Raw genomic sequence first — 16,112 nt, 5'->3', positions numbered from 1 at the left:
CATGTATGGCAAAGAGATCAGGTATATCAATCAAGTGGCATGTACATACCAATTATGTACAGTCAAATATGTGATATTAATCAGAAGCTAATTATTCTTTTGACTAAACATTGTATTGGTACTTAAGTATTACTCAGTATACTCAAGAAATACTAAAGATTTTCTGCAGATGTGTGTGTGTGTGTGTATAATCATGCATATAGAGTAATTAGGTTAAAATCCACATGGTTGTGAAAGTAGAACAGATTAATTAGTGAAATGATAGGCAGACATGTTTTTATGTTGAATGAATGTTGGTTTTCAGTTATCCATAGCAATGCGGATTACCACTGTAACTTGATATATGCCTTTACAATTTCTTGCAAGAGTTGATATTAATTAGTTCAGTAAATAAATACTAAATGAACATGTTCTCTTGAAAATATGCAAATTAAGTGGAAGTATAAGTCTAAATAAACTACTGTATTAGTTTAGTCTTTTCCCTACCAAGTTGGCTACTCTGATCTTTAATTTAACAGTCCATTAAGCACAGAAATATGAATATTGAATTGGTCAGAATCTTCGTAATTGACTTCATCATCCGCTGAGCTAATGGAAGCGTAATTTTACAAAGTCAGTCAATGTATATATCTTTCATCTTGCAAGAATCCATTGTGCGCTGGAACTGATAGCTACCTGAAAGAAATCCGCAAGTGACCATTGAATTATTGGAGTATTGACTTGTAAGTCGTGGGAATCTTTTTTTTTTTTCTGTTTTTAACGAGGAAGGAGTGAGATTTAATAAGCGCGGGGGAGGGAAGATGAGCAGAATTAAATCTAAAAGTTCTAATTTTTAAAATCTCAATCTTAATAACTAAACTAAGGTCTCTTTTGACTTGTGATAACTTTTTAACGACTCATGTATATATGGCAAAGTTGCGTACTGTTGGATTTGATGCAATTGTTACATGTTATGTCTTGGGAATCAATGACATATATATATAACCATTTTTTTTTTGTTTTTTCAATTTCTTTTGTTCTAATTCAGTTTCATGCATATAATGATGTAAAAGGAGATATTTGCTTCGAATTGTCGAACGAAAAAATCAGACACAATGATTGAGAAAGACTAGCAGCAACTGCTAAAGCTATCCATCTTGCCTGCAAAGTCCCCACATCTTTACCAAGCAATTCACAAGATAACATAATTCTACACTGCAATCTGTAGGTAGCTTCATACAGACTTCCATTCAACCACCTGTTCAAACACAAATTGAAAATTGGAATTTAATAAGGGATATACACTATTAATTATAACTTGCTGCTTTCACTTTTAAAGGTCATTGGAGGTTGAGAAAACTGCATGTTGACAAATATTATTGTTACGACCATTTTGCCAGGATTCCCTTTCATAAGCTCCACTTTTGAATACTTTAATTTCTTTTCTATTGTTATTTTCTGCTGTCCTCTCTCGAGCCCACCAAAAAATAAATAAATAAATAAAAGATAAACAGGACGCGGAAAAGGGACAAAAGGAAAGAGAGGGAGAAATGCATTTGAAGTATCGTAGAAAAAGATAAAGATGTTCCAAATCAATATTGATCATTGTGGAGTTCTTCACAAATAGTTCCAATTGATCACTTCCAAGCTACTAGCTAGGTCAGAATGAGGTTAAATTTGCTATATTTAGTTTTTAGGAAATAATTTACCACAGATTTCATATTTCTAGAACAAAGTAGGGTTAGACTGTTGTAGGATAGTTTGCTTTCAATGAATATGTAAACAACCTTAGTTGAACAAAGTTCATATATGGTTTCTTTATCAACAAAATTTTTTTTTTCTTGCATATGGATTATTCCGTTGTAGGGTTCTCCCTCTAATAGTTTAAAACGACAAAGAATAAAAAAAAAAAACTTAAACTTAAACTGAAGGAATAATTTCTCCCAAGGAAAAAAATGAAAGCTAATGTACAGAAAAACTTTGAATTTTTTTTGCACCAATTAATAAAGGAAAAGGAGAAAGTGATTACTAGTGTACCCAATTTGGCCATATTAATTTTAGCATGAAAACGCTCTTCCTCATTTTAATTTCACAATTGGTTTGGAATATCTGCTACGTCTATATCGAAAGGCCAACATCAAGATTGAGGTCAGTGTAGAAAAGGGGTCGGTTCTTTAACTTGTCTAGGATTAGGGAACAGTAACGTGTGTGATGGAGCCTGATGAGCCTCATGTGAACCACTTCCTTTAAGTCTTATCACAAGCATCTGCCATTATTTGTTCCAAATAAAAGCTAAAGAAGAAAACCTATATTACATGAATGTCCCCTCTAAAATATGTTGAGATGCTATCCTAATGGTCTTCTGAATTATGGGTTGCAGTTGGATTTTGATACACAAATAGACATGCATATTCACCTCATTACAATTTGTTGGTTTTTCCCCCCAAGAAAAGACACTTATGGTCGAGGAATTAATTAAACTTACATGGAAACATCTAACACTTTTCTTGACGAGATGCATGAACACCAAAAGATATTCCCAAAACACCATTTTGTTTATTGACTAAAAAATAATTTTCTAATAAAGGTAATAGATAATAGAATATTCTAGTCCAAAAGATTTTTTTTTTTGTTAGTGTAAGTGGGAGGTTCTGAACCCGATACCTCTCACTTACACTTCCTTCCCTTGTATTACCTAGTTTATCCAAAAGATTTGAGTACAATAAATTTCGAATTATACGAGGACAATGATTTCCAAAAAATTCATGATGTTGGCTCTTGCATTGCCAACAAAAGAAATATAAGGGGAATATAGAAAGAAATAGATTGACAAAGATATGTATTAAAGAGTAAATCCCTCTTCAATTTCTTTCTTCATCAAACTAATAATGAACCCATAGATTTTATTTTTCTTTTTAAGTTCTACAATTGCAAATGAAACTCTGTCTGCTGAGGGGAAATTTCATTAAACAAAAAAACATATCAAGGGATGAGCTATATTTTATTTCCCATAGCGCAATTATACAAGTGTTAGAGATGGACATGATGGTTTTAATGCAGGCTTTCTGATAAGGTGAAGTTAGCTAAAAGGGCAGTATCGTAGCTGTAGTCATTGTGCAACTTTTCCTTAAAGGCCTAATCTTTTGGTGCATGCACTTTAATGGATGATGACAACTCCCAAAATTGTGACAACTTAGCAAATAGGATTTGTTTGGCTCCCACACCACACGATGTTGGAAGCATCCATTCCACTTTTCATCTAATCAATTGCCTAAATTGACTGAGGCAGCGTCATTTGGCCGCTGCTACAGTTTATGGATTTTACACTTTATCCGCAGGCCAAGATTTCGGGGGTCTGCAGAATCAGTCATTCGTATTGTTTTGTAAAGAAAATTGATGTTAGTTGCGATCGAGATCATACATAAATGTCAACCTTCAAGTGGCTTTCTGGCAGAGACTAAGTTGATATTTAACAAATACTTGGAGTTTTGCTTGAATAAAACCAATTTGGACCACAAAGCAACCAATTCTGCAGGTCTCTTATCCTTCTAATCTTTTATGTAGCTAGTCCCTTGGAAAAAATGGGGTGATCAACTTATTCTATTCAAAAGAAAACCTAGTGGGACACGAAAATTTGCTAGGCGTTAATGTCATGTAAACATTTCAAAACTTGCCAAACACATCTTGAATTCAATCTATTTGGACCTAACAAGGCTCCAAGCCTATCATGTCTTTGAATTCACTCGAAAAATAGGATGCAATACAATATTGTGATAAAAGATTCAGCATAATGTTGCAAACGAAATGATCAGTAAGTAACGTTGTCATTAACGAATCTGCTGTTATTGATATCTCTACTTCTTTTTCTTTTTTTTTTTGGAGTTCAAATAAGCATTCATAGTCTAGAATTATCACTGTTTTAAATGGACAATTTTGAAGGAGTAAAGCAACAAAATTCCATGCACTTAATCATTCTCAAACAGTAAAACGAAGTACCAACTAGGAAAGTTTCTAGTGTTTAGGATATCCATGAATTATTCCTTTGACGTGGGGCTATAAAAGGGTGAACCTGAAATCTCCTATACATAGAGACAATACAATGTCACGTAACAGTAACACAACTAGATAGGGGGCGGGCAGGCAATAGTTCCATTTCATGATAGCTAGTAACTATAAAGCTCCCTCCACTATACTATATAGTATATATACAATTGTAGGTTGCAGAAAACAAGAAAATGGTGGTTGTGGGTGGTGGTGGAGGGCTCCACTTCACTAGTTCACGGCGCTGCCTATCACTGTCTAATGTCCATGCTCAACATTAAGGAAGAGTCAATGTTGAAATGGCAAGGAAAACTCACAGAAAACAAAAGGGTTCCATCATGAAAGGGCTTGGACTGCGTCAAAGCTACCGACTTTGGAGACATGATAGCAGCATGCTCAATATGTATTGCTTTGCTTAGAAGATAACAAAGCATTGAATTCCATTTGCAACGCAGCCATGCAATCTATGGCTGGGGGACACACTTGGATGCCAAGCTAAGGTTTCAACAACTCATTTTCTTGACACTTCCTCCAGCTTAGCTATAGAATCGAAGTGGAGGGCTTAGCTTAGATTTAGCAGTTGACTAGCATTAAGTGATCAGAAATTATGATGAAACAATTCAATGTTAGTATGATGCTGGTACAATTATTAGGATGGACAGGTGGGATTTAGTCCCTTTACTACGTGCCTATATTTGAATGCATGAAACTAGATGCATCAATTTATGGAGGAGACAAAGTTGTAAATTAAATCTTTGAAAGGGATTACAAATATAAATAAGAAAATAAATAAATAAATGAATAAATTTACACACACGGCATACATAAAGATTTGAGCCTTCCCTCATGCATTAGATGACGCTTCTACCTTTAAAAAAATCAAAAGAATTTGACAAAAAGTTCATCTACTACGACGCTCCATGGCTAAAACATTATTGTTAACTCCAAGTAAATAACATTTTCTCATGGAATGTTCAACTTCGATATACACAATAGAATTTAAAACAAGAATTTTATATGTACGTAATCTCTGATAGATCCAGCTTTTGTCTGATTGGTTTCTGAAGAATATGGCAGCGGAAAGTTCAGTTTAATTTCTAGTGTGGACATTGTCCTCGGACCTTGAAGTCATATGGTTTCCGTATTTTGACTCGTGAGGATTACAATTTCGTTATCTTTTCCTACGTTCAATGCATTCTCTTCTCTTATATATGTTTCCTGGCTAACTGACAATAAATATAGCACCGAATTTAATTCGAAAGTTTTGAACTAAGATTTGATTACTTGTTCTATAGCTCCTGGACATTATAGAAACTACAATGGAATTATTAGTAATGCTGACTAAGATGAAAAAAAAAAGACATCCTTTCTAATTTATTTTTTCCCTTGATATAACTAAGCTTCTTATGGTACTTTATACTCCAAAACAAGACTCTAAACTTGACATTTGAAAAGCTTACTTCTGCTTGTTGGATTATTTTCCATCACAAAAACAAATCTATTTAACCCCATTTTAGTGCTTTCAAAGAATTAAACATCGTGTTCATTCGATTATTGGGATCCCTCATCTTTGAATAGCTTAATTAGTGAAAATGAATGCCAGGTTCTAGAATGTGATCCTAACCATGATCCCTTTAATTTGCAAAGAAACTTCAAGATTACCAGAGCCAACGAGTCTTGGTAGAGTTAAATTCAGTGATCATTTCCTTCTATAGCTCATAGCAACTTTTGCAAATGAGATTAGTGGTTGGACAGGAGATTATTCGGGATAATTTTTTTGGAAAAAAAAATTACTTTATCACTTTTTGATATGATATATGTGAGATAAAAAGGTAATTAAAAAATGCGTTGACAATGCAATCAAATCAGTGTGCGTGTAAATAAGGTGTAAATCAGTGTTTGCAATCAAATATGTTTCATGTACATTTTCACATCCGTGGATGTTTCAGTGTGTTACTTGAGAGACTGATTCCTAATAATTTAATTGTCTTTAGGGAACACGGCATGTGGTTGACGCAAGTAAGGATAGCAATACAAATAAACAAGAATTTAATCTTGTAAGGGGCCCCAAATAACAAGGAAACTTCCCACCAAAGGGCAATTATTTTAGTTTATTCTTTGTAAACTTGGCAATAACATTTAGGAGGTTGAACATGATCGATGACGCCAAGAATCAAACTATTTTATTGCACCTATCGCATCAAATTAGCTTTAACGTTCATAAAGATTGAAAACCCCATCAAGTACACTTGGCCACTAGAAAGGTACAGCATATCATACATATTTTTGCTGCATAAAGTGCTGTTATAATATAGCGATTCATGCCCCCTTTTCAAGCTCCATTTGCATCTACATTAAACATGCAGTTTCTTGTTTCTCCCCTCAAATCCTTGTCTTTTGTTCTTTAAATGCTCCCTTTCCTCCTCCTAACTTTTAGCCAGTTATGAACTATGAAGAATTACTTGAAACATTTGGAAAATTGAATAAATTCGTTCTATGGCGAATTCCATTGTCTCCTGTCTCAGGGATAGAAATTTCATGTATCGATCGATGCATTCAAAAACAAGATTTGAAAATGAGTAGTGTCTTTTTAGGAGTTTCAACAATTTGCCCTTTTCTTGAAGGCAAATGAAGCAAGAGAGAAAGATAGCATGTTATTCTACACTAGTGGATGTACTAAGATAGTTTTCTTTTCATCTTTTATTTATTAAGCTAAATGAGATAGTTTTGTATTCATCTTTCAAACTACTAAACCACCCCAATTATTTGGATCCTCAAGCACATGGCAACGCAACCTTCACTGACGCCCAGGACATCAGGAGCAATCCTTCAACTAAATTGTCTGAGACTCTTCAACCAACATACATAACTCTTGCTCCCAATTCCTTTTTTGTTTGGTAAAGCTCTCTGGTTTGGTTCAATTCAATAAACACCCACTGATAAAGAAATTGGTTTAAATTTAAACAATGCAGCTTCTAGATAAGTAGTAAGTATTGACCATGTCTTTTTGCAAGTGATTTACACATTCAACATCTTGTGTGGCCCATGCACTGGGAAAAGTTTGCCTATAGGCATATATAATCATATTAAAAATTGAGTCAATGACAAAGATTGGTTGGGCCTTGGGAGTCTTGAAAATTATGTGTATGAAAGTATCCTAATATATGCTAAGTCAGTCATCCACTAATGATTCTCTATTTTATAAGCATCTATTTTATTGCTTAATTACTCAAGGAAGGTGTACCAGGTTGTGCATTGATTCAGACAGAGAAACTTTCTAATAAGCTTGTTTTTGGGGTTATAAGATTGGATTAATATAACAGATGCAGAATAGTTGCATCAAACTGATTAAGCCCAGCCAACTTCATGCATGGTATGACAAAAGAGTGGTATATGAATTTCGTATGCTTGAGCTAAGATACCAAGACGTACGGGGAATTTCATTTTGCTTGGGTAGTGAAACAGGATGGACTCTCAAATTCTGCTTTTCACATAGAAGAGTAAAACTATCATCGAGGTTCAATTATCCTACAACATTAATTGAGATTTCACTAGAATTGTATGATCACAGGGATAGAGGAATTTTTTTTTTTTTTGGGGGGCCAGGGGAGGGGGGGGGGGTTTGAATTCCTCAGCTTGTATGCTATTACTAATCACACATCCATGTCCGCACATCGTACTAAAGGTTAGAGATGCAAATGAGTCAAGTTAGCACGCAAACAATCGACTTGAACTTGATATGATTGAACTTGATGTGAGTCAAGCGAAGATGCTTTGATTGGATGGCTTGTCACTTGTCAGGCCTAATGATATATATATATATATATATATTTATCTAGCTTATTGTTTAAATTTATATATAATTATCTTTCGTATTTGAACTTGATTAGCCCTGAACTCTTGTTTGAGTTTTACATCAGGAACTTGATCGTGTTCGAATCTAGTATGCTGAAGTCGAGTTTAATTCAATTAGATCAAAACTTATTTCAACTCAACTCGTCTGTAAGTAAAATAGAAACTGTCTTGTGTATAGATTTAGTATGTTTATGGAATTGTATATATACCTGTATCTTCTTGCTGCTTTGTGTAAGCTTACAAATCTACATCAATAAAAGTCCAATTTTTTGTTAAAAGAAAAAAAAGAGAGAGGACAGAAACTGTGGAGCATCCCTCAAAAGTCCAAACAAGGAAGCAAGAATTAATCCTTTTCACTTGTCAAAATTGCAGCTTCCGGTCTAGCTAGGGAAAAGAAAAAGGAGTGTGAAATGGACCAATTCAACTCAGCTAAAATCTATCTTTTTTTTTTTTTTTTGTCAAAAAGCTAAAATCTATCTTGCATCATATCGATATTAATGACTTGGTTGTCTCTAACGAACTTTGCGTCTTCTGTCAACTTCAATCATCTTTTCCCTTTTCTCTTTACCTTTTTCCTCCCTATCTGCCCCCTTCTCAAACATTGGAGGAATACAGAAAAAATAAAAATTTACTTCAGACTTAAAGCAGTAGAAACAGAAACTAAAAGGCGCGCTGTCGCTCGGGCCTTTTTTTTTTTTCCCTCTCAAACTTTCGATAATCACTCTAATGCACTAGCAGTAATTTCTCAGCAACCCCCATCTCTCCCACTCTGCTTTTAGTATTATGAAATTAGATTTTTCTTTAAAAAATTAAGATTTTTTTCCTCTTAAATATGGACCATATCTTGTTGGATTGACTATGAAGTCAGGAAGAAGTATTTAAAAAAGACCTCCAATAGTTAATCCAAAGTCTTTTCGAAGACTCAAAAAGTTGTAAAAGATAAGAATTTGACGGATTTAACAACGTTCAAGTTGTATGTGTCCTAACTTCTAGTACAAGTTCATCGTGATCGTAAAGCAAGTGGTGAAGACAAACCAATGACGTTAACGGTGCGTTTGATAAAACTAAAGTCTGAAAATTGAAATCTAAAGTTTGAATCCATTAAATTATTGAATTATTAAGTATTAAATCTAATACATTTGAGTGCATATCACATTCAATGATAAGCGAATAGCTTATCACTTAATTTTGGGAACAAGTTTTGCCTAGAAAATTCAGTGCCACTTAATTAATTCAGATGTTTAATTTTTGGTTATCAAACGGCCTGAATATGTTAAAATCTTAATTCATGAAATTTAAGTGCTGAATTGAGTTATCGACCTGCTGCTGCAACAGCATAATTAAATACTTGTGATCTTTAGAGTATCAATTCTGATAGAGACACATTTGGTTATTAATCTAACAGTTTGGAAAACAAATCAGGATCTTTGAATTTACATGTAATGAAGTCTAAATTACCAGGAAATGGAGGTGACTGGTGAGGCTACAATCAAACATGTTCATGATAATTTCTCTGCACTATACTAGAGTAGAATATGCGTTACCGCGTCTATTTTACCACTTGGGATCCTCGGTTACAAGTTTCCTGTGCCAATCTAATGCCACCTATAGTATTGCGCCAAGTGTCCTGTTATTATTTGTACTTTATTTTTTAATAATTCAAATTGATTTGGTTTAACAAAATTTTTCTCTACCTCTACAACTTTGAACCAAAATTAACCAATCGGTCTAATTTCACTTGGGTTCCTTTTGTACGGCAACCACCGGGGAAAAAGAAAAAGATAACCCTGCCGCACGGTTGCCTCCAAAGTCCAAACCTTTTCATCGTTGATTGCTTTGAACAAAATCAAAAAGAGAAAAATTGCCTGGAAGTGCTCAGATTCTTGGGAGGCTCAGATTCTTGGTCCTCATCTGGTCGGCCTCCACGGATATCTGAATGCCGGGAAGTGCAGAGGATCTGAAGATCGGGATGCAGTTTAACTCGGGGATGTAGGGAAAAGGAACGCTGCCACAATTCAGACCAAACTTTCTGCAAGTATAGTTGCAGAGACCAAGATGACATTATTGGTATTCAAAATCTGCCCCCAACCTTTTGCTCCAAAAACAAAAAAATGTGAAACGAAAAACCGCCGGATGCCCAAGAACGGTGCGGCAGGGTTATCTTTTTCTTTTTCCCCAGTGGTTGCCGTACAAAAGGAACCCAAGTGAAATTAGACCGGTTGGTTAATTTTGGTTCAAAGTTGTAAAGGTAGAGAAAAATTTTGTTAAACAAATCATTTGAATTATTAAAAAAAAGTACAAATAATTACAGGACACTTGGCACAATACTATAGGTGGCATTAGATTGGCACAGGAACTTGTAACCGAGGATCCAAGTGCTATTTTACACAGGAGGGATGCTTTTTCTATTTGTTCACACCGATCAGCGGAAAAAACAACCAAATCATAGGAGAAACCCGTAGAAGGAGACGAACAATCAAAGCAACATTTCCCATGCAGCATGAAGAAAAATAGGAGACTAAGCCATCCAAATGAAACTGAGATATAGGAAAGTATCCGAGTGTTTGGATAGCACTACTATTATCTCAAATAATATTTCGCTTACATTATAAACACATTTTTCAACCTACCCTTTTATATTCCCAACCACCTTTTTATCTCACAAACATCACATCACAAAAAGTGCTACAGTAATTATTCCAAATAATATTTTAAATAATACCCTATCCAAACATGTTTATGTAAGTTTCAAGCGCAAAATTATTGACTCTAGATATATGATGGCAAGCTAACAGGATGAGGATCTCATTAGCAAGAAGTGGAGGAGGAAACCCAGTGTGTAACTCGATACCTGTGCGATCAAATAGAGGAAAAAGCTAAAATAAATTGGATGATAGAACTGATTGATCGTCATCTATCACCAGACATATTGCTAATTGCTGTAAATGTAGTTCCAGATCAAAGATACTAATGGCAGCAAAACCATGCATAGAATGTTTCAGAAAATGAAAGAGTTAACGAGGTCTGAAGAAACAGTTGATTTATGTCTGAAAGATTATTACTATTAGCCATTAGGAAGTCAGAAACTAGGAAAGGATAGTTTCTGAGGCATCAAAAGAAATCAAGAATAATGTTTTTCTTTGATATGGGGCACTATTATTCTCAGTTTCTCAAAAGTTCATCTACTCTATGGAAGGAAGATATCATATGTGATAACTAAGATGCAGGCGGTAAACAGAAACAAACAACTAGATTCTGAACAGATATATTTGGCTTGTTTTTGTAAATGTTATTACTTTTCCATTCATGTTTTTGAGGGACCTGAATAATTTCGCCTGATATAAATTAACCATAAGCCATCGTCCTGGGATGAGACTTCCATTAGTTCATCATGACTACTCAATTGAGTTTCAACACACATGCATGCCAGTTTATGGTCCCTCCTCTATTTAACTTTCTGCTTTGACTGTTTCTCCATTCCTCTTTTATTTTTCTCCTTTCATCTCCTATTTGTCAACGGTGGCATAGTAAAATGGAGGCAGAGTACTTTTTCTTTGATTGCTTGTCCGCTTTTCGTTTTTTAATATTTACCATGGGATTCTCAGTATGTATTCCAACCAACAGATCAACAGCAAATTGTGCCGCCAAACTTGTTGCATTGCTTCTCCTACAGCATGAAACAACATTCTTGATTCTTTTTTGATAATGCGGATTACAAAACTGGAGTAAAACATATTAGGGAGCTTAAACAAAAGGGAAAAAAATATATGCACATAGATCCTAATAGAAACAACTAGGTTAAGTTTTTTTTTTTTTTGCCTATAAAACATGATAGGCAAAAACAAAAATGTCAACTCTGCGGTGTCATAATGGTGTTCTTCTGTAACCTCACAACAAAGGCCACAATAATCATGTCAAATGGACACACCACCTTGATGAGGTCACTCTTCCCATGTCTGTTTCATAGCAACAAAGTCCACCCCAATCAATAAGTAGTTCACTTGAACCTATTGCTTCTTCTCTACCGCAGCAATTGGCTCCTGCAATAGGGGCTTAATTCAGAATTCAAAGGCAGTGGAAGAATAACATCAAACTTCTAAACTCTACATGGAGCTTTAAAGGTGACGTTTGGAAGGATAACAGTTGTCTGCTGACTAATCAGGTCAAAGGATCATAGAGCGACAGCCATCAATATAATACGTAATTTGCAATTTAATCCCAATATATGCTGCTGTTTAAAACCTCCCCGCTACAAAATTGTAAAAAAACATGGCCTGATGTAACTGAATAATACTGCAAATGAACGGAAATCTCGCTCAAATTGAGAATTATGTGAACAGAGATGCTGATCTTACACTCAAAAGTAGCCCAGCGAGAGGGAGGCACAAGTGTGCGATTCTGTTTCACATCTGAGACATAGAGCAAACCAAAGAGATCTTGTTCAGTACCAACATTATTTACAGAAGCAGTGTTTTCATTAACAAGCCCGTCTGTGGTGGGTGAAACCATGAGTTCTGTAATGTCCAAAGAACCCTGTTCGTAAATAAACAATGTATGAGATTCTGACGTCAAAACCTCCAAATAGATTACATGAAAATTGAAACTAAGAAGCAGGAAAAAAACAAAAAACTAATCAGATTAACAGAATTGGAATCTAAATTAAGCAATCTGCATTATATGGAAACCTACTGAATGTAATTTGATATACAGCGCCTTAACAATTGAATTATTCTCAGTTAGCAGCACTAATGGCTGATGGTAGTAGTAATGACAGCCAATATATTTATAAAAAAAAAAAAAAAAGTTCTAGAATTATTAGGCTTTATTAAAATGCTATAATCAAGTTCAAGTTGCTTCCTGTTGCTGCTTTTAAACTCTTAAGTGTTTACGGAGTACCATTTCCATTAATCAATTGGTTTTCATCTTTTTAGCCAATTCAACTCACAACCCCTGCTTTTTAGCTTTTGCTTACGGTCATCCTGTGGCTAATCTGCACCTGTCTCGATCCCTTAAGTAGCTATGACTTCTTTCTAGTTCTAGTTGCCCATTAAATCCTCAATTTTCTGGTCCTAGCAGCACAAGTTTCTTACATGATGTAGCCCTGTTCCATTGTTCTTGTCTTGTTTCTGTTCAATGCTTTTTCCCCATAGCCTGAAGCGAGCAGTGAAAGCCAATTGATGCTTTAGTGGGTGCAAACTCCACCCCGAGTTGAAAACTCATTTATGGTGTGGTTTGTGTGGATTATACATTTTTGGCCAACATAAATTACTCTAAAAGTTGAAGAAATTCCATGTGGGATACAAATTAAAAAACTTGGTATTACCGTACGAGGTCTTGCAGCAAGACCAATTTGTGACATATGCTTGCTGAACATTTCTTCCTCCAGCGAATATTTTCTAGCTTTCCTTGGAATGCCATTTCTAGTGCCCGCCGCGGATTTATCCGTGATCGAGCTCTTTTCACCTACTGCATGAATTGGTTGAGTTGCTTTCGGCGAACTCCACTTTTTTTCTTGATATCTAAATACTACAGTGGATTAGCTGCAAACAGCATGGAGATTGGGGGCCAAAAAAAGAAGAGCAAGTTTGTTTCTAAAACCGCAGAAGAGGTTCAGAAGAGAAGTTACTTGGCACGGATAAACTTTTCCATATTGCTTCTATCAACGTTAAGTGGCAACTCTGCCTCCCAATAACTGTTAGCTTTTTGGTTGCCCATAGCTAGACAGAAAGTCATGATTATAGAGCAATTAGTAAGCCTATAAAGCAATTACAACTTCAAAGAAACTGCAATTTATCCATGGAAACATCAAAATCACAACAGCATATACTTGTGAAAAATGACAAAATCGAATTATTGACACCAGTTCCACTCCTTTTCATGGAGACGGTTAGAAGGCATGGAGAAGATGAATAGCCAAGTCCATGGTGCCAGTCCTCTATTTGAGCTAACAGTGAAAAAAAGGGCTGTTTCTTCTTTCCTTGCTTCTAGACTTACAATCCAATGCGCACTTGAACAGACAGGATTGAGGCCCCAAAATTTCACCAGAAATCTTTGTAAACATACGCTAATATATGGAAAATTTATTATTTGATAATGGATCAAAAATATCTAGCTCAAACAGAAATCTGCAATCAATCAAAAGTTCTTTTAGATGCTTTAATGCATATAAGATGTGAAGCACTAAGAACAAAACAGATTACACAGCTTTAAATAACACAAATTGATAAAAGCTGCTGTTATCAACTTATGGAAAGACATGAAGAAAGAGTGCCAAAACTTGCAAAATGATTTGTAAAAGATGGAGAGACATACATTGCATAAATGCAACCTGCTCGGGTAGCCACGTATCTAAAGTTGTAGACCTCACCTATATTGTAAAACAAAACACACTTAGTAAGGGAACAAAGATAGGACTGAGGAGATAGTTAGCACAAAGATGGATATCACAAAGGATGATGCACACCATAAAGCAACACAGGTGAGTTTTACTACAACTTCATGTTCTGCTGACTAGACAAACAGACGAATGACTACAAGTTTCTGAGTTTTACTAATGTCTTGAGCTGTTGCATGAATCTCACAAATTGACAGTGCATGAACCTTCTAAAGTGACTCTTACTTCATGCATTGTAAATTGAATATACAAATAACAAAAATGTAACCTTTGATATATGTACTCCAAGACTCCGATGAATTCCTGAACATTGCATACATATGAATATCCCGAGGTTGACGCTTGCCCATCGTGGTGCCCTGCAACCACACAAATCGCTTCACTAAGAACTTTGTGGACTCAATCTACATGAGACATAGTTAAGACAGCACAGCTTAAACTAAACTAAGAACACAGAATCCACAAGCACAAAAAACTGTTAAACATTGCTTCAAGAAGGTAAATGATACGTACAACAACAAAAAATATGCATTAATTGCTTCTTAGACTTATGAATATAGTACACAGCAAGTATATATCATGCAACGCATCTAACATTAGTTCCTGAATCCATACTTGCTCCGACAATCTGCGCACTCCCGATTCTCTGGCAGCTTTAGGAGGCCCTCCAATATCTGCAAACATTGAATTCATGCATCAATAAATATAACTTCCTGAAAATCATTTCTTCAACAGTGGATAAAAAGTTGCATAAGTAGCAGCTGGCCACTTTTTTAAGTTGACAAAACCTCTGTCCTCACCATTTTACCAATTAGAAAATATCTGTTAAAAAAAGAAATGGTGAGAACACAGAGGCGATCAACCTTTGGAAAAGCAGCAAGCTATTATTATAGCTAACTTTTTGTGAATCCTTCTTAGTAGGAAATATACTCGTTTACCATCTGTTTTAGTTCTCCTTGGCCACAATATTACATCCAAAATCAAGAAAAGAAAAAGATTAAACCCACGTGCAAAGAGGTCTCAGCTTGATCAATGCAGATAAAATGACATAGAAAATGAACCAAAACGGAAAGGGTGTCACCTTGGCATGTTTAGCATTGAGTTCTTTCGAAACTCCAGCCTTCTCATTCATATCTATTGCTGCTGGTTCTTTATTTTTCTTTTTTTGGTGAATTATCACTACCAGAAATAAAACCAAAAATAGAAGAAAAGAAAAAGGCTACTGCTCAGAAGGGGGAGAGAGAGAGAGAGAGAGAGGAGGATTTCTCTCTCAGTCTGTCTTCTGAGTTTCTTTCTCATAAAAAAGTGTGTGAAATTGCGCGTTACCTTTGATGGCCCTTGAAGGGAACCGAGTATGTTGGGCGGCTCAACATATTCAAAGGAGAAAACAGTTATAATACTCCTTGAAAGTCGGTTACCCTGCCAACGGCCAAATGGACTTTTAGTTCTTCTCCCTCTCCCTCTTTTCTTCTTTTTTTTTTTTTCTTTTTCTCTTTTTTTGGGGTTTTACATTTTCCCTCTCTAAACATTAAATACTCGAAGTTGCCTATGTATCTCCTTTTCCCCCGTTATGGTGACGAGTTCAGAAAAAATGTTCTTGAAAGTGATTTAACTAATGGCCTAATGCTCTTTAGTATTTGAGTTTGTAGTTGCAGCTCAGTAGTTGTAGTAATGGCCTAATGCTCTGTAGTTGTAGTATTCCCTTAATGCTTCTGATCAGTGGTTTTAACTTTTTGGAGTTGGCTAAAATTCGATCAAGATTAGTGCTGGTGGAGAAAGCTGAAGTTCAGTATCCTCCAAAAGGGAATTAATCTGGTGGAGCAGACTCTTGAAAAACAAAATA

The 16,112-nt window shown here is 35.3% G+C and overlaps 1 protein-coding gene across 1 annotated transcript; it reads right to left on the bottom strand.

Moving 5' to 3' along the window:
• Window positions 1-613: 613 nt before the first annotated feature.
• LOC113768944 (probable ADP-ribosylation factor GTPase-activating protein AGD15) lies at window positions 614-15,401 on the bottom strand. Its single transcript, XM_027313443.1, has 12 exons — window positions 15,351-15,401; window positions 14,885-14,943; window positions 14,538-14,628; window positions 14,188-14,242; window positions 13,502-13,592; window positions 13,199-13,394; window positions 12,170-12,408; window positions 11,763-11,831; window positions 11,467-11,542; window positions 9,741-9,904; window positions 1,092-1,237; window positions 614-675 (listed from the first exon to the last, which is right to left on the bottom strand). Exons 1-12 carry the CDS (start codon window positions 15,399-15,401, stop codon window positions 614-616), a joined length of 1,299 nt encoding a protein of 432 aa, XP_027169244.1.
• Window positions 15,402-16,112: the final 711 nt, after the last annotated feature.

The sequence above is a fragment of the Coffea eugenioides genome, chromosome 4 (assembly GCF_003713205.1).
Source record: "Coffea eugenioides isolate CCC68of chromosome 4, Ceug_1.0, whole genome shotgun sequence".
Classification (NCBI taxonomy): Eukaryota; Viridiplantae; Streptophyta; class Magnoliopsida; order Gentianales; family Rubiaceae; genus Coffea; species Coffea eugenioides.
This window is presented reverse-complemented; position numbering and strand designations above follow the sequence as displayed.

What these genes read in the sequence shown, in the direction of transcription:
- LOC113768944 (XM_027313443.1), bottom strand. Translation starts at nt 15,401, where the DNA reads ATGAATGAGAAGGCTGGAGTTTCGAAAGAACTCAATGCTAAACATGCC. An exon ending in TGCGCAGATTGTCGGAGCAA is followed by an intron (nt 14,629 to 14,884) that starts GTATGGATTCAG and finishes GTGTGGTTGCAG; the next exon opens with GGCACCACGATGGGCAAGCG. An exon ending in GCAGGTTGCATTTATGCAAT is followed by an intron (nt 13,593 to 14,187) that starts GTATGTCTCTCC and finishes CTTTCTGTCTAG; the next exon opens with CTATGGGCAACCAAAAAGCT.